At 37.6% G+C, this 27,809-nt stretch overlaps 1 protein-coding gene and 1 non-coding gene across 8 annotated transcripts in view; both read right to left on the bottom strand.

Annotated features, from left to right (window-relative positions):
* Positions 1–18,060, bottom strand: part of CDKAL1 (CDK5 regulatory subunit associated protein 1 like 1) — a 721,376-nt gene extending 703,316 nt beyond the window's left edge. For 2 of the 7 annotated variants that reach the window (XR_004313468.1, XM_032462575.1), the window contains exons 1-4: positions 17,943–18,060; positions 17,090–17,133; positions 5,875–6,049; positions 2,937–3,049 (exon numbers count right to left, since the gene is read on the bottom strand). Coding sequence is in view for 6 of the 7 variants with exons in the window: in XM_032462575.1 (XP_032318466.1) it covers positions 2,937–3,049; positions 5,875–6,044 (283 nt within the window). In the remaining variant the exon portion in view is untranslated. Of the gene's footprint in view, positions 1–2,936; positions 3,050–5,874; positions 6,050–17,089; positions 17,148–17,919 lie in introns of all 7 variants that reach the window. The other 5 variants (XM_014557197.2, XM_014557198.2, XM_006182221.3 and 2 more) reach the window with 5 other exon arrangements.
* Positions 18,061–24,809: 6,749 nt separating this feature from the next.
* On the bottom strand, positions 24,810–24,883 carry TRNAS-AGA. Its single transcript has one exon. It is a non-coding gene; the product is annotated as a tRNA-Ser (tRNA).
* Positions 24,884–27,809: the final 2,926 nt, after the last annotated feature.

Here is a 27,809-nt window from a genome sequence, read left to right as displayed (position 1 = left end):
ATAAAATTAAATAAAAATATTTTAGTTCTGTATTTGATTCCTGAAACATTATAAACTATTAAACAATAATAATTTTTATAAACTCCCACTATTCCACAATAACAGAAGAGACGACTGGCACAGGTAGTCAGAAATCATTCACATCATGTATCTAACCTAAATAAAAGACCTGCAGAGATTTCCTACTAAATGTTTTACAGAAGGGAACACTGTTCCTATTTTCTGGGCCTATAGCATCTAGACAAGTAAAGAAAGTGGTCCTAAAGTCTGCTGCATGCAAGTCATACCAGAATTAAAAACGGAGTATATAGCACAGGGAACTATATTCAGTATCTTGTAATAACCTTTAATGAAAAAGAATGTGAAAACAAATATATGTATATATATGCATGACTCCGACATTAGGCTGTACACCAGAAATTGACACATTATAACTGACTATACTTTGATTTTTAAAAAATGGATTATCAATTTCTAAAGTGGGTACAATCAACAGTATATAAAGTTAATACAAATAGATGTAAATAATGTAGATATATAAAATAATATACTACATTAAGAAAAATAAATTCATATTCAAGTAATTGCTTTATTTTCCCTTTCTATTATTCCCAAATAAGAAACCAAAATTAGGTGTGCATAACAAAGCTTAATATCCTTGTGTAAACACATTAGGACTGTTATTTTACAAAGAGTACTATTATAAGACTGAAAACAAACTGCTAATGGACTAAAATTCAAATTAAAATGTGTTAGATATTGAATACCACCTGGGAAAAGTCAAGCTCTGTTTTTTTTTTTTAAATGTTTTAGGCAATTATCTTAAAGGCTATTTTCTTAATTTTCAAACTGCACCATCAGAATGTGGTAAGGCAAGTCTAGTCTAAATTATACTGAAAATTACTAATGAATATAGAGAAGCAATTCTAAAAGCAGATTTGGAGTGTTTTTATCTAAAGAACATAAGTATTAAGAGTGATTTTTTTTCTATCTAGAGAATAAGTCATCAAAAGCACAAAGTTAATGACATACGATCATTTAGTTACTGAAGGAAACAATGCTGTGAAAGGAATAATTGTCCAAGCCTCCGTACTCCTCACGTCCATCTTGAAGCCAAGACTGGTCAATTACACATGCAAAGACAACTATGAGATACAGATTAGCGGTCAAAAGCAGTGTTTTGGAGCAACAGATTCCACTGCCTACATGATTTACAGTAAGACACAACCTCGCCATCCTCACCTATAAAGTAAGAGTTCTAATACATCCTTATATCACAAGGACTAAGCATAACACATATAAAGCACTGAGCCAGTGCCTGTCACAAAGCATTCAAATTATGTTCCCATTTAATATACATACAAGAGAAATACATACAGAGCGTGTACGGGCCATCTAGTGTACAAAGATATTTCCTAACTCTGTCCACTGAGAGGACCGAGAAGCACTGACACTTAAAGGTGGCAATGCGCACACCTAGTGCCCAGATCTCTGGGCTGGTTCTAAACACCATTCTCTTAATGAAAGGGATCAGGATTCCTTGGAAAAGTGGTTGCTTCCAAGGCTGCAGAAGGGAAAATGTGAGACCAGAACACCTTGTGGTGCCAGAAAATAGGAAAGTGCCCAAAAAAGAATAGGAGCATGTTGAAGAGACACAGGCGCCACAGGCTGAACGAGGTCCTACGGCCAAAACTGAATACAAGCAACAAAATAATGACAGTATGAATGATAGTCTGTGCAGTAACATAAATATTCATAAGTCCACACTGATACAGACAAGGAAAATGTGGGAGAAAGGACAACTCTTTCTTACAGAATAATTTCAGTTAATAAATGTGGAAGAAAACAGAAAATCAACAGTAAGCAAATATCACAGTAGTAACTGTTACAGATAAGATCCACCAACAGACACTAAAACTATCGAATACTAAAATGAGTAGGCTAAAGGTTGAGGAAACACAGGAATATTTATTAGTTATAATGAGTAAAACAGTAATGTAACTTTGGAGAAATCTGGCAGACAAGAGTTAGTGTATTAACATCATGAACCCCCTGATACAATGCACTGAAAAGGATATAATATCACTTTTGTGCTCTTCTTGGCAAAAATGCATATACTATCTTATTTTAATCATGAGAAACTATCAGACAATACTAAGCTGAGGGACATTCTATAAAATAATCAGTTTTCTTCTGAAATGTCAAGGTCATAAAAGACAAGAAAAAACTGAGGAACTGGTACAGATTGGAATAGACTAAGGAGACATCACAAGTAAACCTAAGGTGAGACCCTAGATTGGATTCTAGAACAGAAAAAGGATTCAAACGGTAAATGTGGCAAAATTCCAAACAGGATCTGTAGTTTAGATAATAGTATTGCACTAATGCTAATTTCCCAGTTTATTAATTGTACTATAATTATGTAAGATGTTAAGATTGGGGAAGCTAAGTAAAGGGCATATGCATACTCTGTAATTTTACTACTTTTCTGTACGTCCAAATTAATTTCAAAATAAAGGGGTTTTTTTTTAAGTTTTTAAAAAATATGTCTTATATACAGTCATCCCTCAGTATCCACAGGGAATTCATTCCAAGACCCAAAGGGATACCAAAACCTGCATATGTTCAATTCCCAGAGTCAGTCCTCCATATCCGAGGGTTCCAAGCCCAAAGATTCAACCAACCACACACTGTAAACATAGCAGTATATGTACTGAAAAAAGTCCATGGATAAGAGGATCCATGAAGCTCAAACCCACGCTGTTCAAGAGTCAACTGTAGTAACCTATGCAACATAAATCAGCTTCATTCTTTTTTGCCTTAAAATCATTAAGTTATGCTAAAATATCCTCTAGCTGCTGAAGCTAAAATACATCTCTCTGGAAAACTTAGCTCCAAACAATTTAATCAATAAAATACATTACAGATGCCATTACCTGTAATTTTATATCCATAAGCAGCTAGTTGTCCAGCCATATATTCTCCATCCGAATTATTATGAGAACAACCCCATGTTCGTACCCAAATTTTCTGTATGCCTGGAATAGTGCTGTTAATTAAAAAAAAAAAAAGTCTCATTAAGGGATTTTTTAAAATAAAAAACACTAGGTAATTTCTGGGCATAGTATGTAAAAAACACTTACTCACTGCAACCCATTTGCAAGCTATTCATTAAAAGCAGTAACTAAATACATAATCTGTCATTACACCAAAAATCTAAATCAAGATAAAATTAGCACAGAATTCTAAGTTAAGACTCTCTCTATTAAAAAAAAAATTTTTCTATGAATTGTATCTTTTTAATTTTTCATTATTTTTTTTTTATTGTTAGTTATTTATTTTTTTGCAGGGGGAGGGAGGTAGTTTTATTCATTTATTTAGTTTTTAGTGGAGGTACTGGGGATTGAACCCAGGACCTCATGCATGCTAAGCATGTGCTCTACCACTGAGCTCTACCCTCCCCCTTCTCTGAATTGTATTTTAACTTCAATGTGACAAAATACCACCACTAAATTCAACTCCTGGAAAGGTGCTAACAAATAACAGTAGCAGAGAAAATGGTTCTAACAGCAGTGGCAAATAAAGAAAAATTAAGTGCATCTATGTAAGACCTGACACCATAGAACCCCCCGAAGAGAACATAGGCAAAATATTCTCTGACATAAATTGCAGCAATCTTTTCTTGGATCAGTCTCCCAATGCAAAAGAAATAAAAGCAAAAATAAACAAATGGGACTTCATTAAACTTATATAAGCTTTTGCACAGAAGAAACCATAAACAAAAAGACAACCTATGGAATGGGAGAAAATATTTGCAAACCATGCAGCCAGCAAGGAATTCATTTCCAAAATATACCAATAGCTCATACAGCTCAATATCAAAAAAGCCAAACAACCCAATCAAAAAATGGGCAGATGACCTAAATAGACATTTCTCCAAAGACACACAGACAGCCAACAGGCACATGAAAAGGTGCTCAATCTCACTAATTATTAGAGAAATGCAAATCAAAGCTACAAGAAGGTATCACCTCATACTGGTCAGAAAGGCCATGATCAGAAAGTCTACAAATAGTAAACACTGAAGAGGGAGTGGAAAAAAAGAGAACTCTCCTACACTGTTGGTGGGAATGTAAATTGGTGCAGCCACTATGGAAAATAGTATGGAGGTTCCTTAAAAAATTAAAAATAGTTTTTAACTGAGCTCTTGGGGATACATTTGGGAAAAGAAAACTCTAATTTGCAAAGATACATACCCCAATGTTCATAGCAGCACTATTTACAATAGCCAAGACATGGAAGCAACCCAAGTGTTCATCAATAGACAACTGGCTTAAGAGGATGTGGTGTGTGCGTATGTGTATGTGTGATATATACACACATACACATACATACACATATATACACAATGGAATATTACTCAGCCATAAAAAAGAATGAAATAATGCCATTTGCAGCAACATGGAGGGACATACAGAATATTATGTTTAGTAAAATAAAGTCAGAGAAAGACAAATACCATATGATCTCACTTATATGTGGAATCTAAAATATGATAAAAATAAACTTATTTACAAAACAGAAACAGACTCACATACACAGAAAACAAACTTATGATATCCCAAGGGGGAAAGTGGGGAAGGATAAACTAGGAGTTTGTGATTAACATATATACACTACTTTATATGAAAGAGATAAACATCAAGGACCTACTGTACAACACAGGGAACTATTTTCAATATCTTGTAATAACCTACAGTGGAAAAGAATCTGAGAAAGAACATATATATATATATATATATACACACACACACACACACACCCCTATATATATATATATATATATTTATATATATATAAAACTGAGTGACTTTGCTGTTCACCTGAAACTAACACAACATTGTAAATCAACTACACTTCAATTTTAAAAAAATAAAAATTAAGTAGATCTATATGCTCACACAGTAGTGATTTTCCTTTGCAAATTCTTGTCCAAGACATACTAGCTACAATCTTTATTTTATAATTACAAATACAAATAACAATCAAAATGAAAATCTGCCACCCTATGGCATTATTAAAAGTACTCCATATATAAAAATAAAGTTCTAAAATATGCAATATTTTTAGGGAGGAGGAAAAAAAGACTTTTACAACTTGGATTGGTCTAATAATTAATAATTAAATAGACATTACCTTAAGGACCTGTTCAGGACAGATTTAATAAACTACAGTCATTAAAATGTAAGCAAATTTTAAATTCATAGATTTTAAAAGCTTACTGTTCCCAACAAAATCATCAGGGGTGTTACAGCTTTCAGCAATTTACTAGATAAACAACATAAGTGTATTATAACTGTGTAACTCCATAATCCTTTCTGGCTAGGCTGTATTAGAATGTCACTGAATGAGAGACCTAATATAATAGTGTAAACAGCACAATAATTTATTTGTGTCCAATTCCATTAGATGATCCATAATTATTTATAAATTTGCTAAGAAAAATCAAATGCTCAAACCACTACTATTTCATAAGAAGCACAAATTCCAATAAAAATTTTTAACTTGGGTTTAACAATTACACACCAACTACAGTAATACCAAAGACATCTGGCCTGGGAATGGAAGGGAGATCTATTTCTGTGCCAAATACTGTCCTAGACCCTGCCTTTTAGGAACATCTTTTTCTTTCTTAGACTTTGCTAATTTTAAAACTATTCCAATTTAAAAAAATAATAAATCTACATATTTCATCTCAAGAGTTCAAAGATTTTTTAGCAGAGATATTATGTATATCATATACAATAATGCCAGCCTCTCACCTGGTATGATACTGAATATAATTGTAAAAAAAAAAAAAAAAAAAAGTTTTACCTATCACTTGGTGGACTGCTTTCCTCTTGTAAATATTTTTGGGTGTTGCGCCTTCGCACCTTTGGAACAACGTGCTTTCTTGCAAAATGCCGATCTTGTGGCTTCGAATCTTCTTGTGACACAATATCTTCTATGTCATCCAGTAGTGTATCACAGGATGCAGAAGGCATCTTCTCTATCACATAAAAAAGTTATAAAAGCGTATGAGTCCTTTAGAAACTGTTTAACATAACATCACCTATGAAATATTCTTGCCAAATCTTTATCTAATAAAGCCTTTAGATGTAACTTCAAGTTTACAGAAAATATAGGAGATAAAGAAATACAAGGAAACACCAGATAAATCTTACTGATAGTGGGATATTCCAAGGTTCAGCTAGAACTATTTCTCCAACAAGTCAATGTCATGGAGAAAAAAGCAGGAAAGGAGCTGTTCAAGATTAAAGGAGACTTAAAAGATAGCAAGGAAACAAACTTCACGTTCTTGATTAGTACTTTGTCCAAAAACCGGTGAGACATTTTGGGAACTAGGGAAATCAGAGTATGAACTGGGTATCAGGTAATATTAGGATATTACTATAAATCATTAGATATAAAGTATTGCCCTTATGTTTAAAAATCTTATTTTTTTAATGATGAATACCGAATATTTGGAGATAAAATATCATTATGTCTATAATTTATTTTAAAACAGTAAAAAATACAGTAAGACATGTGGGACAACATTTAGAACTCTTAAATCTAGGAAATAGATATGCTGTTGTTTATGATCCAATTCTACTTTCCTGAATGTTCAAAATTTTATAATTAAGAAAAGAAAATGTGGACATGCTTCCAGGAAGATAAATAAACATATTTCCCCTATCCCTCCTGCTGAGTACAACTAAAACTCTGGACATTGTAGATAAAACAAACATAAGAAGACTTTGAAAGGTGGACAGAAGAAGGCAGATTGGCCAGGGACCTTGGAACCTAAGGAACACCAAAGTGGTGAGTTCCCTGCATTTTATTTTGCTTCCTATATCCCAGACTTGGAGCTGAAGAAGACAGCAACCCAGAAGTGCCAGCAGGTGCAGACAGCCCTCAACAAAGCAAAAGCCTGTTCTCTTGCCGAAGAAGCAGAAAATGGGCAGCTAAGCAAGACAGAAAACTTTTAGACAATAACCATCCAACTCCACACACACACCAAGAAAAAACCAAAAGTGCAAAAAGCCATTCAATGGAGGAAAGACAGCCTTTTCAATGACTAGTACTGGAGCAGCTGGACATTTACAGACAAATGAATGAACTACAATCTAAGTCTCACACCTTACACAAAAATTGATTCAAATGAACCATGGACAAAATGTAAAACATAAAGCTATAAACTTTTAGAAAAAAATCATGAGAGCATTTTCTAGATCTAGAACTAAGTTGGTTTTAGACTTGACACCAAAGGCACAATCCATAAAAAAGAAAAATTAACAAACCCAGGCAAAGGTAAAGACTTTTACTCTGCAAACGACTCTTCAGAGAATGAAAAGTCAAGCTACAGAGTGGGAAAAAATTTGTGCAAACTACATATCTGACAAAAGTCTAGTATCTAGAACTCAAAATAGAATAGTTAAGAGAGATGAAAAGAATCCAGTTAGAAAACAGACAAAAGACAGAAAGAGACATTTCACCTAAGAGGATATACAGAGGAAAAATAAGCACACGCTAAGAGATTCAAAGCTACTAGCCATCAGGCAAATACAAACTAAAACCACAATGGGATATCACAACATCCCTATCGGGATGACTAAAATTAAAAAGTGACAACACTAAATGCTGGCAAGGATGCAGAGAAACTGGATCACTCGTACAGTCTTGGCAGGAATATAAAATGGTACAGTTGCTTGGGGAAAACAGCATTTTCTTAAACTAATCATGCAACTACAATGAGACCTGGCAACTATATTTCTAGGAGTTTATCCAAGAGAAACATTAAGACATAGTCACACAAAAACCTAAACACGAGTGTTTCATAGCAGCTTTCTTTATAAAAGCCAAAACCTGAAAACAACCCAGATGCCCTTCAACAGACTGAATGGTTAAATAAACTGAGGCACATCCAAGACCATGCAATATTAGTCAGCAACAAAAGGAATGAATTATTGACACATGCAACAACCTGGATGAATCTCCAAATAACTATGCTCAGTGAGCAGAGCCAATCGCAAAAAGTTATATACGGTGTGATTACATTTACATAACATACTTGAGACTGAAATAACCAAATTACAGAAATGGAGGACAAAACAGAGGTTGCCAGGGATGAAGGAGAAGATGGGTTGAGAGAAAAGTGAACGTGACTATAAGCAGCAATGTGCGCGATCCCTGTGGTGATGGAAACGACCTAGATGCTGCCCAGATCAACGTGGATATTCCGGTTGTGATACTGTATTACAGTTTTGCAAGGTGTTACCCCTGGGGGAGACTAGGTAAAACATACAGCACCTCCACATAATATTTATTACTGTAAGTGAACCTACAATTACATTAAAACACTTAAGGATCTAACCAAGGAGGTGAAAGAATTATACACAGAAAACTATAAACCATTGATGAAGGAAATTAAAGAAGACTTTAAAAAATGGAAAGATATTCCATGCTCTTGGATTGGAAGAATCAATACTGTTAAAATGGTCACACTGCCCAAGGCAATCTACAGATTTAATGCAATCCCTATCCAATTACCCAGGACATATTTCACAGAACTAGAAAAAATCATAATAAAATTCATATGGAACCATCAAAGACCTAGAATTGCCAAAGCATTACTGAAGAGAAAGAAAGAGGCTGGAGGAATAACTCTCCCAGACTTCAGACAATACTATAGCGCTACAGTCATCAAGACAGCATGGTATTGGTACCAAAACAGACATATAGACCAATGGAACAGAATAGAGAGCCCAGAAATGAACCCACAAACTTTTGGTCAACTCATCTTTGACAAAGGAGGCAAGAATATACAATGGAATAAAGACAGTCTCTTCAGCAAATGGTGTTGGAAAAACTGGACAGCAGCATGTAAATCAATGAAGCTAGAACACTCCCTTACACCATATACAAAAATCAACTCAAAATGGATTAAAGACTTAAACATAAGACAAGATACAATAAACCTCCTAGAGGAAAACATAGGCAAAACATTATCTGACATACATTTAAAAAATTTTCTCCTAGAAGAAATAAAAGCAAGAATAAACAAATGGGACCTAATAAAACTTACAAGCTTCTGCACAGCAAAGGAAACCAGAAATAAAACAAGAAGAAAACCTATGGAATGGGAGAAAATTTTTGCAAGTGAAACCGACAAAGGCTTGATCTCCAGAATATATAAGCAGCTCATACGACTCAATAAGAAAAAAATAAACAACCCAATCCAAAAATGGGCAGAAGACCTAAACAAGCAATTCTCCAAGGAAGACATACAAATGATCAAAAAGCACATGAAAAAATGCTCAATATCACTAATTATCAGAGAAGTGCAAATCAAAACTACAATGAGGTATCACCTCACACCAGTCAGAATGGCCGTCATTCAAAAATCCACAAATGACAAATGCTGGAGAGGCTGTGGAGAAAGGGGAACCCTCCTACACTGCTGGTGGGAATGCAGTTTGGTGCAGCCACTATGGAAAACAGCGTGGAGATTCCTCAAAAGACTAGGAATAGACTTACCATATGACCCAGGAATCCCACTCCTGGGCTTGTATCCAGAAGGAAATCTACTTCAGGATGACACCTGCACCCCAATGTTCATAGCAGCACTATTTACAATAGCCAAAACATGGAAACAGCCTAAATGTCCATCAACAGGTGACTGGATAAAGAAGAGGTGGTATATTTATACAATGGAATACTACTCAGCCATAAAAACCGACAACATAATGCCATTTGCAGCAACATGGATGCTCCTGGAGAATGTCATTCTAAGTGAAGTAAGCCAGAAAGAGAAAGAAAAATACCATATGAGATCACTCATATGTGGAATCTAAAAAACAAAAACAAAAACAAACAAACAAAAACAAAGTGTAAATAAAGGACAGAAATAGACTCACAGAGAATACAGACTTGTGGTTACCAGGGGGGTGGAGGGTGGGAAGGGATAGACTGGGATTTCAAAATTGTAGAATAGACTACACTGTATAGCACAGGGAAATATACACAAAATGTTATGATAACTCACAGAGAAAAAAATGTGACAATGAGTGTGTATATGTCCATGAATAACTGAAAAATTGTGCTGAACACTGGAATTTGACACAACATTGTAAAATGATTATAAATCAATAAAAAATGTTAAAAAAAAAACACTTAAGGAAAAAAACTATCCAGAAAAAAAAATTGCGCAGGCACACCTCAAAGATACTGCGGGCTCTGCTCTCCAGCCCACCACAATAAAGCGAGTATTACAATAAAGCCACACAAATAGGTTTATTTTCCAGTGAGTCATAAAGTTATGGTAATTAAACATGCAATAGCATTATAACTTAAAAAATAGGATACACACTTAAATTTTTAAGTATTTTCTTGCTAAAAAATGCTATTTTCTGAGCTTTAAGAGAGTTGTCATCTTTCTGCTAGTGGAAGGTCTTGCCTTGTGTTGAAGGTTGCTGACTCATCACGGTGGTGGTCACCGAAGTCTGGGGTGGTTGTGGCAATTTGTTAAAATAAGACCACAACGAAGTTTGCCTCATCGACTGACCCTTCCTTTCACCAACAGTTCCTCTATAAGCACGCAATGCTGTTTGATAGCATTACCCACACCACTTTTTGTGAAATTAGTCCTCTCACAACCTGCCTCTGCTTTGTTAACTAAGTTCATGTCACATTCTAAACCCTTTGTTGTTGTTTCAACAATCTTCACAGCCTCTCCACCAGGAGCAGATTCCATCTCAGAAATCCCTTTTTTTGCTCATCCCTAAGAAGCAACTCCTCATCCATCCAAGTTTTCTCATGAGATTGCAGCAATTCAGTCCCATCTTCAGATTCCACTTCTAACTCTTGCTATTTCCACCCTATCTGCAGTTATTTGCTTCACAAAATCTTACACCCCTCACAATCATCCATGAGGGTTAGAACCAACTTCTCCCAAACTCCAGTGAATGTTGCTATTTTGACCTCTTCCTATGAATCATAAATGTCCCTAATGGTATCTACAACGGTAAATCCTTTCCAAAAGGTTTTCAACTGACTTTGCCTGGATCCTCAGAGGAATCACTACCTACAGCAGCTATAGCCTTATCAAATACACTTCTTCAATAATAAGACCTGAAAGCCGAATGACTTCTTCTTGATCCACAGGCTGCAGAATGGATGCTGTGCTAGCAGGCATGAAAAACAAGCTTAATCAACCCCCATCAGAGCTCTTGGGCTAACTGGAGAGCTGGTTTCTCTTTCACTGAAGTGGCTAAGTTAGAAGGACATGAACTTGAGGATACAGGCGCCATTCTGCCTGCCAGAAAGCAGAAGCCTACCTAAAGAAGGAAGCCTTTCAAGAGCAGGAAATGTAAAGAGCAATGTCAGTATCTGAGCACCTGGATCCAACCAAAGCCTTAAGCCAGATGCAGCCCTGCTCTGCCCAGTCGTATGAGCCAATAAATTCCCTCTGTGGCTTAAATCTGCTTGAGCTTTCTGCTCTTGCAAACAAGAACCCTGGCCAAGTCAGCAAAAACTAGGTAAGGTGAAATGAACTAGGTTAGTCTTTCCCAAATTGGTTCTATTTATTAACTATCAGTGAAAAAATAGTTCTGTGGTCAAACCAACCTGGGAAATTCTGCCTCTTACAGAGTCTCAGTATGCATCCCAATGACTGGGGAAGAGCTGCAGTAAAGAAACTTAAACTCATTTATCTTAGGAACTGTCTGAAAATAATTTCTCACAGATCTTGTCCTAATGAGGCTGATGACGGTACTGAAAACAGAAGGCCTGAATGAAGCAGGCCCTCATCCCCTCCCACATTCTACACAGATGGATGACTTCATTCTCTTAACGGGAAATGCTCCTCTGCCCACGTACCAATCTGTCGCTATGAATGAACTGGCCACCTCCCCAGGAACAGTCCTACTTTAATCTGCTTGAGCCCACAACTCCAGCAACGCTCCCACTTCTTGCATCATCACTAGTTGTGTCTCTACCGAATCATTACTACCTGGATATAAATATACTGTTATCTTCCCCATTTAAAAAAGAAAAAACGTTATCTTGACCCACTTCCTCTACTTACTACATCCACCACATTTTCATCCTTTAAAGGAAAACTCCTTGCAAGAGCTGTCTATACTTACAGTGTCCAATATCCCCCTCCTGTTCTCTCATACGCCAGGCTTTCCCCTCCACCACTCCATCAAAATCGCCTGTCATGATTTCAGTGGCTCCCAGCAATGCAGACGATGGTCAACTCTCAGTCATTGTCAATGACCCCATCTGCAGCATCTCATACTACTGACCATTCATTCCCTCCTTATGATGTTTTCTTCACTGGCTTCTGGGATCCCACTCGCTCCAAGTTCTCATTCCACCAGGTCAGCCACTCCCCAAGTCTCCTTTGCTGGTTCGTCCTCATCTCTCCAACTTCTCAACGTTGGAATGTCCCCATGGCTCCATTACAGGGCTTCTTCTCTTCTCTAGTTACAGACACACCCCAGGTGATCTCATCTGGCCCTGTGGCCTTGAAATACCAACTATCTGTTTATATAACCAGCTCCAGTCCTCTCCTGAACTTCAGACTCAGATGTCCAAATGCCTACTCAACACCTCTGCCTGAATGTCAAAGTTATCTCAAACTTAAAAAATCAAAAACAGTACACGAGAAACACAATATTCTAAATCAACTATACTTCAATTTTTTTTAAAAAAGCCAAAAATAGAACTCTTTACCCTCTCCCAACCTCACCCTACACACAACTACCAACATTACACCAGATCCACCCACAACTTTCCCCATCTCATTTAAAGGCAATCCCAACCTTCCACCCACTCAGGCCAAAAATACTAGGAATCATTCCTGACCCCTCTTTCCTTTACCCTAAATCCAAGTCATCAACAAAATCCTGTTGGCTCAATCTTCCACAGGTATTAAGAACCTGACTATTTCCAGCCATACTCATGGTTACATTTTTGGTCTAAACCAACATTAACTCTTGCCTGGATAATCTGAATAGTCACCATTCTTCTACTCTTAATTCCCGAAAGACACTTGCAGCAAGTAAGCCAGGGATCCCTTGAAAACCTAAGTCATCTCTGGCTTCTGATCAAAACCTTGCACTGGTATTCCATCTCAGAGTAAAAAGCCACAGAGTAAAAATCGCTACAAAGTTCTGCAAGGACATACATAACCAGCTTCCTGTTACCTCTCTGACCCCACTTCCTACTGCGCCCCCCCCTCATACCACACTGCCCTCCTGGCGGATTCACACCCACCAGGTACACACTCAGCTCAAGGTCTTAGTCCTGCCTGGACTGCCTTCCAGCCCTTTGGGACTTGGCTCATATGTTACCAGTGAGGCCTGTCTGAGCAACTCCCACCTCACCATGTCCACACACACTTCCTATCCCCCTTCCCCACCTTGCTTTCTTACCACAGCACTTCACCACCTGCTTAGATATTGGAGGGGAGCAAACTTGCCACCCCAAAATGTCTCTGGCATACAGATCATTTCGAACTGAAAACAACTAAGGCCCAGAAGACTCAGGCAGAAACTCTGACCTTCCCCCTAACTGCCCAAAAGAATGTAAACAGAGGACCTGTTCCAGGAAGGGAGCTGTCACCATAGATAACTATAGTATGAACTATGTGTACAGACAAGGTGAAACTAGCAAAGTCTGTTTGTTAAAATTCCTCTTTGTTACCAAACATTTGCTTTTCCATCTCACGGCAAATGCCTTCTTCCCCTCTGAAGTCCCAAACCACTACCCAGAGGTTCCTGTTTTGACTTCAGCTGGAGATGGTATTTACAGGAAGGGTTTCAGCCATTTTGGCGAATTACTCAGTTTTCCTGGCTCTCTCCCATGCACACGTGTTATTAAACTTTTCATCCTATTTTTTTCTATTAATCTGTCAATTTAATTCTTAGACCAGCCAGAAGAACCTAGAAGGGCAGAGGAAAATTTCTTCCTCCACGACAATGTCTTCATTATTTTGGTACTATCTCTTTCTGTGAGGGTATATACTCCGGGGGCGGGGGGTGGGGGTGGGGAGGGAGGTAAAGGCTGCAGGTGCTTTGTTCACTGCTTTACCCCAGGTGGTACGTAGAACTATCAGGCACAATGCAGTATCTCAATAAATGTTTCTGACCGTAGATTACGCAGTCTCACAAAGTTTGGCCCCGAGCTCCTACTCCCTCTGCCCCCTCCCACTCGCCCCAACTGCACTAACCTCTCAGATTCCTCGAGCATGCCAAACTAGGCTCCGACGCAGAGCCTTCACACTTGCTACTCCTCTGCCTGGAATATCATCCCCAGATATTCACATGGCTTGCTGCCCATTTCTCTACTCAAATGACAGCTCCTCGGAGAGGTCTTTTCCGAACCGCCCTATCTAAAATAACCGCACACTGATCAGACATCCCACACACGCTCACTGACCTCTAGCCCCGCTTTATGCTTCATTTTAACTCCTAACACTTACCTGACACCGTATCTGTATCTGCTTCTGTCTTTCTCACTACAGTGTGAGCTCTGTAAGAACAAAGGTGTCATCTCTTTTTCCCCTCTAACAATGCCCAGCACACAGGACGCCCAGATTATCTGTTGAATGAATGAATGAATAAAATGCTTGTTTAAGCTGAAGTTCAGCTTAAACCTGGTCTTTCTACAACACAGGAGGACATTCTTACACTGGGTGGGAGGGTGAAATACCTAACCCTTAAGGTTTCTTCAGTCACTGTAATTCTATGAAATAACTAAGCTCAGTGAGAAAGGGTAAGGCCGGGTAGTGCTTTTCAATGTTACTAAAGGACTACGGAAGGACTGGGAATTGAATGACATATTAAAAGCCCTGTTTTTTTTTTTTCCTACATTATGCAATATTTACATCCCACACACAAGTGTGTGTGGATCCACTGAAGGGACATAGTATGGAAGAAAAGAGATGAGAGGGGACCACTGCGGTAAACTTATAATATCAGAGTTACAGAAGCAGGGAACACTGCTAAGCCTTTTATTTTACAGAACTGAAGTCCAGGGGAGCTACAAGATTTGTACATTGACAGAGCTAGAATTAGAACCCACATCTTCTTCCAACACACTCAGCTCTCCCCACGTGCCTCTGCCTCACTGGCAAAGCACAAATAATGCAAGAGTTGAATGTGACCCTTAGAAAGAAAAACATTCCAGAAAAAAATTGGGCAAAGGAAAAACTGGCAACTCACTTATGAAATGCAAATAGCCATTAAGTATAGGAAAGAATGCTCAAACACACTAATAGCATTGTTTAAACAAGGAGTTATTTTCCACCTACCCCACTGATAGAAAAAAAAAAAGACTGACAAAAGCCCTACTGGTAGCTGCCAGCTCAGCAAAGCCGGCATACCGTTTCTGAAGGGCAACGTGGCAATACGAATCAACCCTTAAAACATGTGTGTCCTTTGACCCAACAATTCCATTTCTAGAAATTCACTCTCAGGAGACAAAAGAGACAAATATGTAATGCAGGTTCCTAAACCTGGCTGCGTATCACAAGCATCTGAACAAACTCACTCATCACTACTAATCAGCTCAAGTTTTTACTTCCAACAAAACTGGCAAAGGGGATTGTTAGCCTTCAGAAATAAAGTGAGTAGTAAGGAAATGAAAGTTTGAGAATAAAAGGAAAGCAAGGTAATAGTTAAATGGAACAATAGGATCATATAGAGTTTTCTCCTCAAAAGTAGAGGAAATCAAGTTTGATACAGGGACTAACAACCATAAGTGGAAATATTGAAAATGATGGAGCGAGAACAGTACCACAGAGTACCGGTTACTCACATTGGAGAATTTGTATGATAGCAAATACCCAGGCCCCTTTCTGAATCAGAATCTCCAGAGTGGAATTCAAGGTTGGGGATGTAAAACCTGCCCAGGTGATTGCACTCTTCCCTGACTGGGTACCAATGTTCTCCTACAGCAAAAGGTCTCAGGCTTACATGTTTATTATATTCACCTGTGGAGCTATGGAAAATTTCCAACTACTGAGCCCTGTGCTAGTTGACTCGATCTCTGAAACAGGAGCCTGGCCATCAATCTTCTTTTTAACACTTTTCAGTAATTCTCATATGTGTTGCCACAGCTGTGAACCAAAGTCCTACACTACTATTTTTCATAGTGTGGTTCCCACACCAGCACAGTTAGCACAACTGGGGAACTTTTTAGAAATGAAAAGCCTTGGGTCCCACTCCAAACCTACTGAATCAGATACTCTGAATAAAGCTCAGCAATCTTTATTTAACAAGCCCTCTGGGTGATTCTGACGTGCACTACATTTGAGAATCACTGTCCTAGAATTATTCTTTCATAAGAATCATCTAGAATGCTTGTCAAAAATACATTACCTGGTTAGCTGATTTTCAACAAGGGAATGTTCAACAGAACACTTACAACTCAACAACAGAAAGACAAATGACCCAATATAAAATATGAGCAAAGTCATTGAAAAGACATTTCTCCAAAGATATACAAATGGCCAATAACTCACGGTAAGATGTCAACATCATTAGCGAACAGCCGAACACAAATCAAAAGCACAATGAGATACCACCGCACACACATTAGAATGGCTAGAATAAGAAAAGAGAACAGTGTTGATGAGGATGTGGATTAGATCACCCAGAGAGAAAAAGAACAGAATCAGAAGAGGAAAGGGGACAGGACCAAGCCTTAAGGAACCCCAAATTTAACTGCCAAATAAGAGAACCAGCCTATAACAAAGACCAAGAAACAGCCACCAGAGAAGGAGAAAACCACTGGGGCACAGAAGCAAAAGGAAGAAGCATGTCAAAGAGGTGGACATGGTCAGCGCTGCTCAATGCAGGTGATGAAAGGTTAAGTAAAATGAATGAAAATGCTTCTTAGATTTAGTGATATCAAGATAACGCGTTTCCATATAATGATGGTGAGAAAATTACTAAGAAATTAAAACAAACTACCTTTGCCACGTTATAGTACGTGTAACACGTCACTCCAACATAAAAGGTTTAAAATAAATGAGTACCTTGATTATCTGCAATTAGTCTCAAATCTTCTTGAAAGATGAGTCTGGAACATAAAAACTGATTAGAAAAAGCAAGCTAGTAACGAGTTCACAAAACCACAGTAAGAACTCTTTTAAGACTGCCAAAAAGGGATTAAACTCTGTAAAATACAGCTTTATACAGCAAGGATAATGATGTCCCACACTACTCCCAACTTCTTACTAATTAGGACAGGTGTGACATCTGCCATATTTGCCATGACTGAGATCCAGTGTCTGGCCTTAGTAATAAACACTATCCTGCAGTATAACACATCTGAGGGATTCAAGTTAATACCAGTAAGCACAAAACAGGATAAGGCAATGAAGTAAGTATCTACATCACCTTCCACCCGAAAGACACGTGTCCTTCCGAGATTTAGCGAGCGGTTTCATGAGTAAACAAGAAGGAAAAGTGAAAAAACAAGACCCTGCTCTTCAGCCCAACTAGAGCTTGAATTCTTGTTGAGATACAGCTCTGAAAGTTAGGTAACTGGGAAAGCCCTGTCCCGCCCCACAAACTCACTAAGGCACAAAGTGGAAGAATGAAAGCAGTTAGAGGTGACAATAAGGAACAAGAGCCCTTAAAAACGCCTTACAGCCCCGCAGCACCTCAGGCCAACGACCCGGTCCTCACTTCTGGCAACGCTCCCTGCCTCCCAATTCCCCCAGCCCAGCTGGGAAGCTCCCTTTAAACTGCGAAACACACCAGCAAACGGCCCGAGAGAGACAGAAACGGGGGAAACAAGCCTCCGCCAAAAAAGGAGCTCCGGCCAAACTCTGTCCCACACTGGTCCACCCGCCGCCCTTACCCAGTAGTCGGGAAATAACAAACCAGCCCAAAGCAGGAGAATCCACACGCCACTCTCCACAAACGGCAGAGACCTCAGATGGAGCTCGCCATGACATATGCGTCCCGCCACGTTTGTTTACGCATGCTCGGCGACGGTGGCTCGGAGGGGTCAAAACGCTTCATCGCTGAACGTGCGCGTTCAGGTTTAACCACTTTAAGCAATGATTCCACTAATTCCTTTAGTTGCAGGAGCGAAAATAACACTGCCAAGACCTCGGGTTCTGAGACTCCTTTAATAGCTAACTTCTCTTGAACTCATACTACGTGTCGGGCACTGTGTTCAGCGCTATACATAAGCATTATCTCCCGGCTTATCTTACAAAAGAGGAAACTGAGAGTTTAAGTACTTGCCCGAAGTGACTCTGACAGTAATGACTATCCTCTGTGCTGAATCCAACTCGGCCCAAATCTCAAAAAACCTGCTCATTTCGTTACATTTTACCAGCTCCCTCAACGTTTGTGGAAAGAAGTCGTATTAGAGAAGAAAATGGAAAAGGATAAAGACAGAATAGTTGGATTAAATTTAATGCAGATCATGTAACACCAAGCAAGGTGTTGCTGGGTTTTTTTGTTTTGGGGTTTTGCTTTGTTTTGTTTTTTTAATGCTTAGAAGTCAGTTTAAGGGTGGAGGGTATAGCTCAGTCAGTAGCTAGTAGCTAGAGTAGTAGAGCACTAGCCTAACATGCCCGAGGTCCTGGGTCCAATCCCTAGGACCTCCATTAAAAATAAATAAATAAAAACCTAATCACCTCCTCCCGTCCAAAAAAATAAAATTAAAAAATACTAAATAAATAAAACTTTAAAAAGTAAAAAAAATAAATAAATAAAAGCAGAAAGAGTAAAGCAGGATGATGACAGGGAAGCCTAGAGAGGAAAAGTGCAGGGACCAGACTAAGGTGCGCCTTGTTTGCTGAAATAAAGATGTTAGACCTAATACTGAATGGATTGGGTAGCATGAAAGTGTCTGAACAGATTGTTCTCTTAGGAAGATGACTTGGAGGACAACACTTCAGAAGTGAAGAAACAGTGAAAACCTAAATTGAGTAGTCGGCTGTGAGCAATGGGGAAATGAAAAGGGAGGACAGAAGAAACATTAAGGAGGTAAAATCAGCAAGACTCAGAGATTGATCGGTATAAAAGAAGAGGTTACAGGGATGTTTCCAGGTTTTTCGACAAAGCAACTAACACCAATACCTCTGGTGAAATCGGTCTCTTTAGGCACTTTTAATATGAGTTATTTGAAAAGCCAGTGACCCTACCTCTAGGAATTTATCTTATGGAAATGCTCAGAGTTATACAAAATAACACACACGCCAGATTATTCTTTGAAACATTGCTTGTAATAGCAAAAGACTGGATACCCTCTCTGGCTTCTCAATAAAGGATGGATTAAATATATTTATCATATTTATACAGCTCTTTAAAAAGAACAAGTTTGCTTTTAATGCACTACCCAAGACATTCTTAAGTGTAAAAAGAACTTGCAATATGGTGTATACAGTGTATGAGTATAGTTGTTGGAATATACACATAAAATCTCTGGTAGGACATATGAATAACTAACAATAGAGTTATGTCTCTGGCAAAAGGAATTGAGTGGCTAAAGGAAGATTAACTTTTCCCTGCATATCATTTTGTACCTTTTATTTTTGTACCATGCACATGTATTATTTATTCAAAAAATAAGTGGGTACATTTCATAAATAAAGTTAAAGTAACATTTGGTAATTTATAATTTACTGGTTTATCTGTTATAGTTAGTATTGAACTCTAACTTTATTTTATATGAATATTTAAATATTTTTATTATGGTAAGATACATAGAATGTAAAATTTACCATTTTAACCATTTCTAAGTGTACAGTTCAGAAGCACTGAGTACATTCACACTTTTGTGTAACCATCCATCTCCCAAACTTTTTCATCTTCCCAAATTGAATGTTTCTGCCTATTAAACAATAACTCCCTATTCTGCCTTTCCTCCAACCCCTGGTGACCACCATTTTATTTCCTGTCTGTATGAATTTGACTACTATAGGTACCTCATATAAATGGAATCATACAGTATTTGCGCATTGTAACTGGCTTATTTCACTTAGCATAATGTCTTCAAGGTTCATCCATGTTGTAGCATGTCAGAATTTCCTTTCTTTTTAAGGCTAAACAGTGGTAGAGTGCATGTCTAGCATGTACAAGGTCCTGGGTTCAATCCCCAGTACCTCCACTTAAAAAATAAGTAAAGAAATAAACCTAATTACCTCTTCCCCTAAAAAAATAAAAAGGCATTCTTAAAGCTAAATAATATTCCATTGTATGTATAGACCACATTTTGTTCATAAATTTTAAATCTTTATGCTTTGTTTCTCAAATTAGATTGTAGACTTCATAACAGCAGACACTCCATTTTGTCTTTTTCTTTTTTTAGCCCTCAATATAATACTAAATGCTTTATAAATGTTTGGTGGTAGGCAAACCAATTGGAGTTTACAAAGACACGCTAAAAATGCAAGTGAATCTATAACAGCAAACACTAACATTTTGGAGAACTTATAAATGTGTGCCTGTTACTATACTAAGTGAATTGCCAAATGTATTCATCACAACAACTCTATAAACAATCCTGTAAGTTAGGAGTGCTATTATTATCCTCATTATCCTCCTTTGACAGAAGAGAAAATTGAAGCTTAGACAGGCTAATTTCAGGGGGTTTTTTTTGGAGGGGGGATAACTTTATTTATTTATTTATTTATTTTTAGGGGAAGTACTGAGGATTGAACCCAGGACCTTGTGCATGCTAAGCATGTTCTCTGCCACTTGAGCTATACCCCTAGGGGGTTTTTAATATAAATAATTCAGAAGAAAGAAACTGTATGTTTTCATTAAAGTGTAAAATTTCAAATAAAGAAAACATTCGAGTGAAAAAAGAAAAGAATGATAAGGAAATGTGGAATAAATGTATAAACTTTCAGAGTGATTGACTAAAGCTTTTAATGTTATTCCTTACAGTAAAAATTGAAGACAAAATGTGGGCAATAATGAAGTTGGAGAATTCTTTCTAGCTTAGCCACCAAGAAAGAAGGAATAAAATATGAAAGCTATAAAAATGTAGGCACACATATTTTAGATTTAGCTTATGATCAGAGCAATTAGCTAAGGTACTTGTAAATTTGTACTAATCAGTATCTTTATATGATAAATAAATCACACATTTAATTCACTCCTGAAAAATGATAAGAAGTATATATGAAATTTTCTGTGTAGAATATTAGATAAACTTAGAGTGAAATTTAAAATGGATAAGTCTATTTCTTATATAAGAGGTAAGAAAAATATGTGTCCTCAATTTTTAAACTTCAGCAGGTCATATATTATGCAAATATATTATTACTTATGATAGCTTCCTAGTGCATGTGATAGAAAGCTAACTGTAATGTCTTAATTGCAAAAGGATGAGGGGGCACACGAAAATTAATGCTAGACCCAGGGATTTTGATTGGATTTAACGAATTGTCAGAGTAAATTCCCCAGCTGGACACCATACAACTAAAGCAGTTTTTTCAGTAAGACTTTTCAGGTGTTGGTTTTCATAAACGATGAAAAATAAGCAAACAAGTTAGGATATTATCACAACAGCCCAACCAGTAAAGCCAGGAAGAAAGATGATGATAGTAGAAATGGAGAAAAAAAGACGGTACAAGAGCTATGTCAAAATAAAATGCACCCAAGATGGGTGAATGCTTCAATGTAGAGAATAAAAGGGAAGGACAGCAATGTTCTTAAATAAATTGAGAAAATGTCATGTAAAAACATGACGTGAAATAATTAACGTGCTCTTGTCTTTGGACTAATGCTGAATTTTCTCCGTGTAATCTAACCACTAGGGGTCAGAGTGTTATACTTGTAATATCAACTATTTCGGTCTGGCAATTTACACAGATTGGTTTGGCTTGATTCTATAATTAATCTTATCTTTTCATTCTCCCACTCTCAGAATGAGTGGTTTGGGGCTGTGCCTGTGGCCCGGGCCACAGCCACGGGAACACCACACTCCCTTGCCAGGCCACAGTGAGTTCCGGACTCCCAGTCCAGTGGGAGAATTTGGCTGGAGCTCCCAGGGCTACCACGTGGAGAACACCTGCCTGAGACCCAAGCTGTTTCAGAGAAAAGGAGAGCTGAGCAGTGAAGAGAGAAAGCAACAAGTTTCAAAGACAACTGTAAACCCCCTACATCCGCATGCCTGCAGCTAGGATTTACTGCTGAGCTGTTCAGTTTTATGAACAAGTAAATCCCCTCTTTTAACCCTGAAGCTAATTTGAGCAGGTTTATCTCACTTACAACCAAAAGAGTCCTGGCTAAATTTATTTTTACATGTTCTCTTGGCCTTTAAACAAATAATTTGTATCGGTTGTCTGACTCCCTGATTGGAAAAGAGACATATGATGTTTTCTCTGTCCTTCAGCAACATAGGACTCAAGTAATAAATGTATTGAGTTATATAATAATGTATTTATTGAGTATATACAGTATACCAAGGATTGTTTTAACATTCAGGGCAAAAAAAAATAGACCGATATCTCTGCCTTCTTTAAAGTTTATATGCTAGCAGGTAGAGAGAGATAGATAATACACAATAAATATGATATAAATAGAAATTCTATATTGTGTCCAAAAGTGATTTTTAAAATGGCCAAAAATTGCAGTGTTAAAGAGAACCAAGAGTAAGGACTTGCAATTTTTAAAGATAGTAGTCAACGTAGGCTCATTGAGAAAAAGATATTTAGGTAAAGACTTGAACAAGATGAGGAGGTAAGCCAAGGACTGTATGGCGGAACTGCATTCAGGAAAAAGGAACCAGCCAGTGCACAGGCTCCAAGGGAAGAGTACGCCTGGCATGTTTAAGAGACAGCAGGATCCATCAACAGATGAATGGAGGAAGAAGATGTCGTGTGTGTGTGTGTATAATAGAATACTATTCAGCCATTTAAAAAAAGGATGAAAGTTTGCCACTTGCAACAATGTGGATGGACTTGGAGGGTATTAGGCTTAGTGAAATAAGTCAGACAGAGAAAGACAAATACTGTATGTTTTCATTTATAGTGTGGAATAAATCAAAAAATAAATAAATCAGGGAATCTAACAAAAAAGAAACAAACTCACAGATACAGAGAACAAACTAGCGGTTACCAGTGGGGAGAGGGAAGGCAGACAAGAGCAAGATCAGGGAAGGGATTAAAAGGTACAAGCTACTATGTATAAAATACAGAAGCCATAAGGATATATTGTACAACACAGCCAATATTTTATAATAAGTTTAAGAGGAGGATAACCTTTAAAAATGGTGAATCAAAATTTTGGTATGTTGTGCATCTGAAACCTACACGGTATTGTAAATCAACTATACTTCAATATAAATTAATTTATTATTATTATTTTTAAAGAGGCAGCAGGGAGATCAGAGTGGTTGGAATGGAGTGAGTGGGTGAGTAATAAGAGGTCAGAGTGTGAACAAAACCAGCTCAGATGCGCCCTGATGGGCCACAGTCAGATCTTGGGATTTTACTCTGGAAGAAATGGGAGGCACTACAGAGTTATGAGAGGAGGGTGGGTCAAGCAGATCAGTTAGGAAGCTGTTGGAATAACCCAGGCAGGCACTGACAGTATTCTGTAGGAGCAGGAGGTGATCAGTGGTTAGATTCTGAACATATTTGAGAACCCAGCCCATAGAATTTCTGGTACATTGGATTTAGGGTATGAGGAGGAAAAGAAAGAGAAGTAAAGGATGATAACTTCAAAGTTCTGGGCCTGGACCACAAGAAGAAAGAGACTTCCATCAGGGGAGATGGAATAGATTCCTGAAGGGGGAGATCAGGAATTCAAGGCATCTTTAATATTTTATCTTTTATTTTTTGTTTTGAAATAATTTTAGTTTTTTTAAGTTGCAAAATTATTACAATTAGTTCATGTATAACCTTCACCCACCTTTCCCCGATGACAACATTTTACATAACCAAAATATAATTCTCAACCCCAGGAAATTCACATTGATACAATATTGTTAACTCTCCCAATCTAGGACAGGTCCTCATTCTTTCTTTGTCTTTCATGACCTTGACATTTTTTGAAGGATTCTAATCAGTTATTTTGTAAAATGTCCCTCAGTTTAAGTTGGTCTGATGTTTCCTGATAACTAAATTCAGGTTATGAATTTTTGGCAATACCACTGCAGAAGTGATGCTATGGCCAGTTAGACCATCATATCAAGGAGGTACATGATGTTAATAGGTCTCAATTACCAGTGACATACTTTGGACGTGGTCTCTGCAATGTAAAGTTACTATTTTTCCTATTGTTGCTAGAAAGTGTCTTGAGGGAAGATACTTTGAGAGTTGTAAGTCTCTTATTTCCCAGCATGTGTTTGCCCACCAATTTTAGCATCCCTGAATGATTCTTGTGGGCAACAATCATTACTGTGCAGTTTGACAAATGATAATGTTCCATTTCCATTATTCCTTCCACTTTTATTCTTAAATGAGCTGTCCCTTCTCAATTATTTATCTGTTCAATTATTAATTCATATTATTATGGATACACAGATATTCATTTTATTCTCTGGTTTATAATCCATTGCCAGAATTAATCTGTGCTCAAATTATCCCAGATTTGGCCACTGGCCTTCAGGGTTAGCTTCTGTGTTCTTTGGACATGTCTGCATTTTTTTTTTTTTTAGCACTTCCTTATTTTCTGGCACCACAGATGCTTTAGGCTCATCTTTTTTTTTTGGGGGGGGGAGCTTTTTTGTTTGTTTTATGGAGGGGAGGTAATTAGGTTTATTTATTTATTTATATTTGGAGGAGGTACTGGGGATTGAACCCAGGACCTCATGCATTCTAAGCATGCACTCTACCACTTGAGCTATAGCCTCCCCCCTTTAGGCTTATCTTGCACTTTCTCTGCTCTGTCCCTGGAATCCGCCAGTTTTCCAAGGAGCTGTGGTTCTTTTAGTGAGAAATTATATTTAGAAACTAAGATATGAGCACTAGGTGTGCTCATTGCTGTTAGCTGTCACTGCTCCAGCAGCTCAGTTTTAAACCTACTAAACTTGATATAACTTATCAGGCATCCAGTTGGATTGTTAACTTGGCAGTTAGAATTATGATTCTGAAGTTTAAGTGAGAAATTTAGGCTGAAGATACACATTTGGGAGTTATTGGCTACAGGTAACATATAAAGCCAAAATACTAGACGAAATTAGAATTAATATAAAAAGTGAAGAGGATCAAAGACTGAAGCTTGGGGCACGCCGATGTCAAGATGAGTGAGAAGAAGTAAAGAAAACTGAGAAGGACCAACCAGTGATGTAGGAAGAAAACGAAGAATGTTGTATCCCAGAAGCCAAATGCTAAAAGTATGTAATGAAGGAGGGAGTGATCAACTGTGTCAAATTATGCTGATAGGTCAAGTAAGATGAAGACCAAGAAGTCATCACTGAACTGAGCAACTTAGAAGGGAAGTTTTGGTGGAATGGACGGGATGAAAATTGAATGAAGTGGATTCAAGGAGGAAGAAAGGCAGAGAACTGGAGACAGGGCATATAGACCACTTAAGATTGCCTGCAAAGCGGAGCAGAGATATGGGACTTAGCAGCGGAAAAACTGGGATCAAAAGGAAGGAATTTTTTTAAGATAGGTGAAACAAGAGCATGATTATATGCGAAAGGAGAGCAATCACTTAGAGATGGGGAAATTGATGGTTCAGTACAGAGAGGGAGAAACTACTGAAGTAATATTGCTGAGAAAGAACGGTGACCATTTCCTAAGCATTATATCATAACACCTGAGATATGAATATTTGAGAATAGATAAAAGTTGTTCACCTAGTTTAAAAAATCAAATACATTTGGCTGATTTTTTTTTTAATTAAAGTATAGTCAGCTACAATGTGTCAATTTCTGGTGTACAGCACAATGTCCCAGTCATGCATATATATATATATTTATTTATTTTCATATTCTTTTTCATAAAAGGTTATAACAAGATGCTGAATATAGTTCCCTGTACTATACAGAATAAATTTGTTTTTTAATCTATTTTTTAATATAGTGGTTATCATTTGCAAATCTCAGACTCCCAAATTTATCCCTTCCCACCCCCTTTCCCCCAGTAACCATAAGATTGTTTGCTATGTCTGCAAATCTGGCTGATGTTATTTTTAAAAACACATTTAGAGAGATGTGACTTAAAAAACGAGAGCTTTCTAATAAGGCGTTAGCAGTGACCATCAAGAGTCAACTAAAATATACTGGAAACATATTTCACTAGCAAGTGTCAGAATGTGGTCACTGCCAGGAAGATGTGGAAACGGAAACTCCTTTTTTTCTTTTTTTAACCATAGGATACTCATGGTTTTTGGTTTAAAAAGAATCATTCATTAAAAGCTCTCTATTAGCCACATCTCTCATGGGCTTCTTTCTGAAATATTTCTTACGAGTGATAAATGGGCAGGGGAAATTCAGAGATTTGCAATTCCACTGAGAGAAAATCTGTTTGAGAGTGAGTGGTGGGAATGATAAGGACCGTGAAAGATTTTACGAGTCAGAAACTCGCTACCAGAGTATAGAATAACGCTTGCAGTAGCCGATTTCATGAGAATTTTCTCCCCGAAGCTACAGAGAACCAGGTTTAAGCTGCATCAGTCAGGAGGGGAGGAAGAAGAGGGAGTGTTCAGTTTGGGCTTATTTGGTCTATTTGGTGAATCTAAATTTCTCAAAGATCCCCTGGGGTGGCTGTCCATTCAGTAGGAGAGTAAAAGCAGAGATCAAAAGGCAAAGTAAACCAGGACAAAATAAAGAAAACAAGACTTTTTGTCATTTTCTTTATTGTGTTCTTGTAATTACCCTCTTTAATTTCTCAATAAATGATTTGTAAAGAGGCAGAAGAAATGTTTAGGAAAAAGACACTCGCTGAGCCACTACAGCATTTATTTTCAAAGCATACATTTAATTATGTTATGTATACATATGGGCAGAATTCATACGCTAAATGAATTTGCTCAAAGCAAAACTCTATTCCCTGAAGTTGACTTGTTCTGACATAATTATGATGTTTTATGAGACAAGTGACACATTTATTTAGTTGATTGTTGCTTGTATTGCCTAATGGAGGGAAACAATGGTGTGGTTACTCCAAAATAATCTAAAGTCATTTATATTTGACTTTGAAAAAAAAAGAGCTTGCTATTTGGCTATGAATGTGGGTATTTTTAAGATTCTAAGATTTTTTTTAAAAAACTTCAAATGGAGCAATGAAAACATACTGTGTAAAAACTTACTCAGATCATACATAGCCTAGCCCTGCATCTATTAAACTTGGAATAAGTCGATGCACCAGGAAGTTTCTCAGCTTCCCTATCACTTAGCAGCTATGTCAGATAGTCAGGTTTTCTTTATCCAGAAGAACCTTCTCTAATTTTATGTGGTCCAGGGGGCCATGGACTACTTCAGCCTCTACCAGTGGGCAAATGACTAAGACCAGATCAATCAGAACCTTGTAGTCCTCTGACCACAGTACTGGATTTTATGAGTACCTATAACCTGGGCAAGCCCCGTGGGCATATCCTATCCTCCCTGGCAGTAAGTTCATGGATGAGCATGTGGTAACAACTATCCCACTGGTAACAACAGTCTGCAGCTGCCATTTTTACAAAACATGTCCGTGCCCTGCTGACTCTAATTGATCGATCTAGAATTGACCTCTGGCCCAAATTGGTCTAATCAGAGGTCTTTCCCTATGAATTTGAAACAGAGACAAAGAGAGTTCAGTATCAGTTTTGACATCTAGCAGAAGAGTTGTT

The sequence above is a fragment of the Camelus ferus genome, chromosome 20 (genome assembly GCF_009834535.1).
Source record: "Camelus ferus isolate YT-003-E chromosome 20, BCGSAC_Cfer_1.0, whole genome shotgun sequence".
NCBI classification, from domain to species: domain Eukaryota; kingdom Metazoa; phylum Chordata; class Mammalia; order Artiodactyla; family Camelidae; genus Camelus; species Camelus ferus.
The sequence above is the reverse complement of the archived record's forward strand: the minus strand, read 5'-3'. Positions and strand labels throughout refer to the sequence as shown.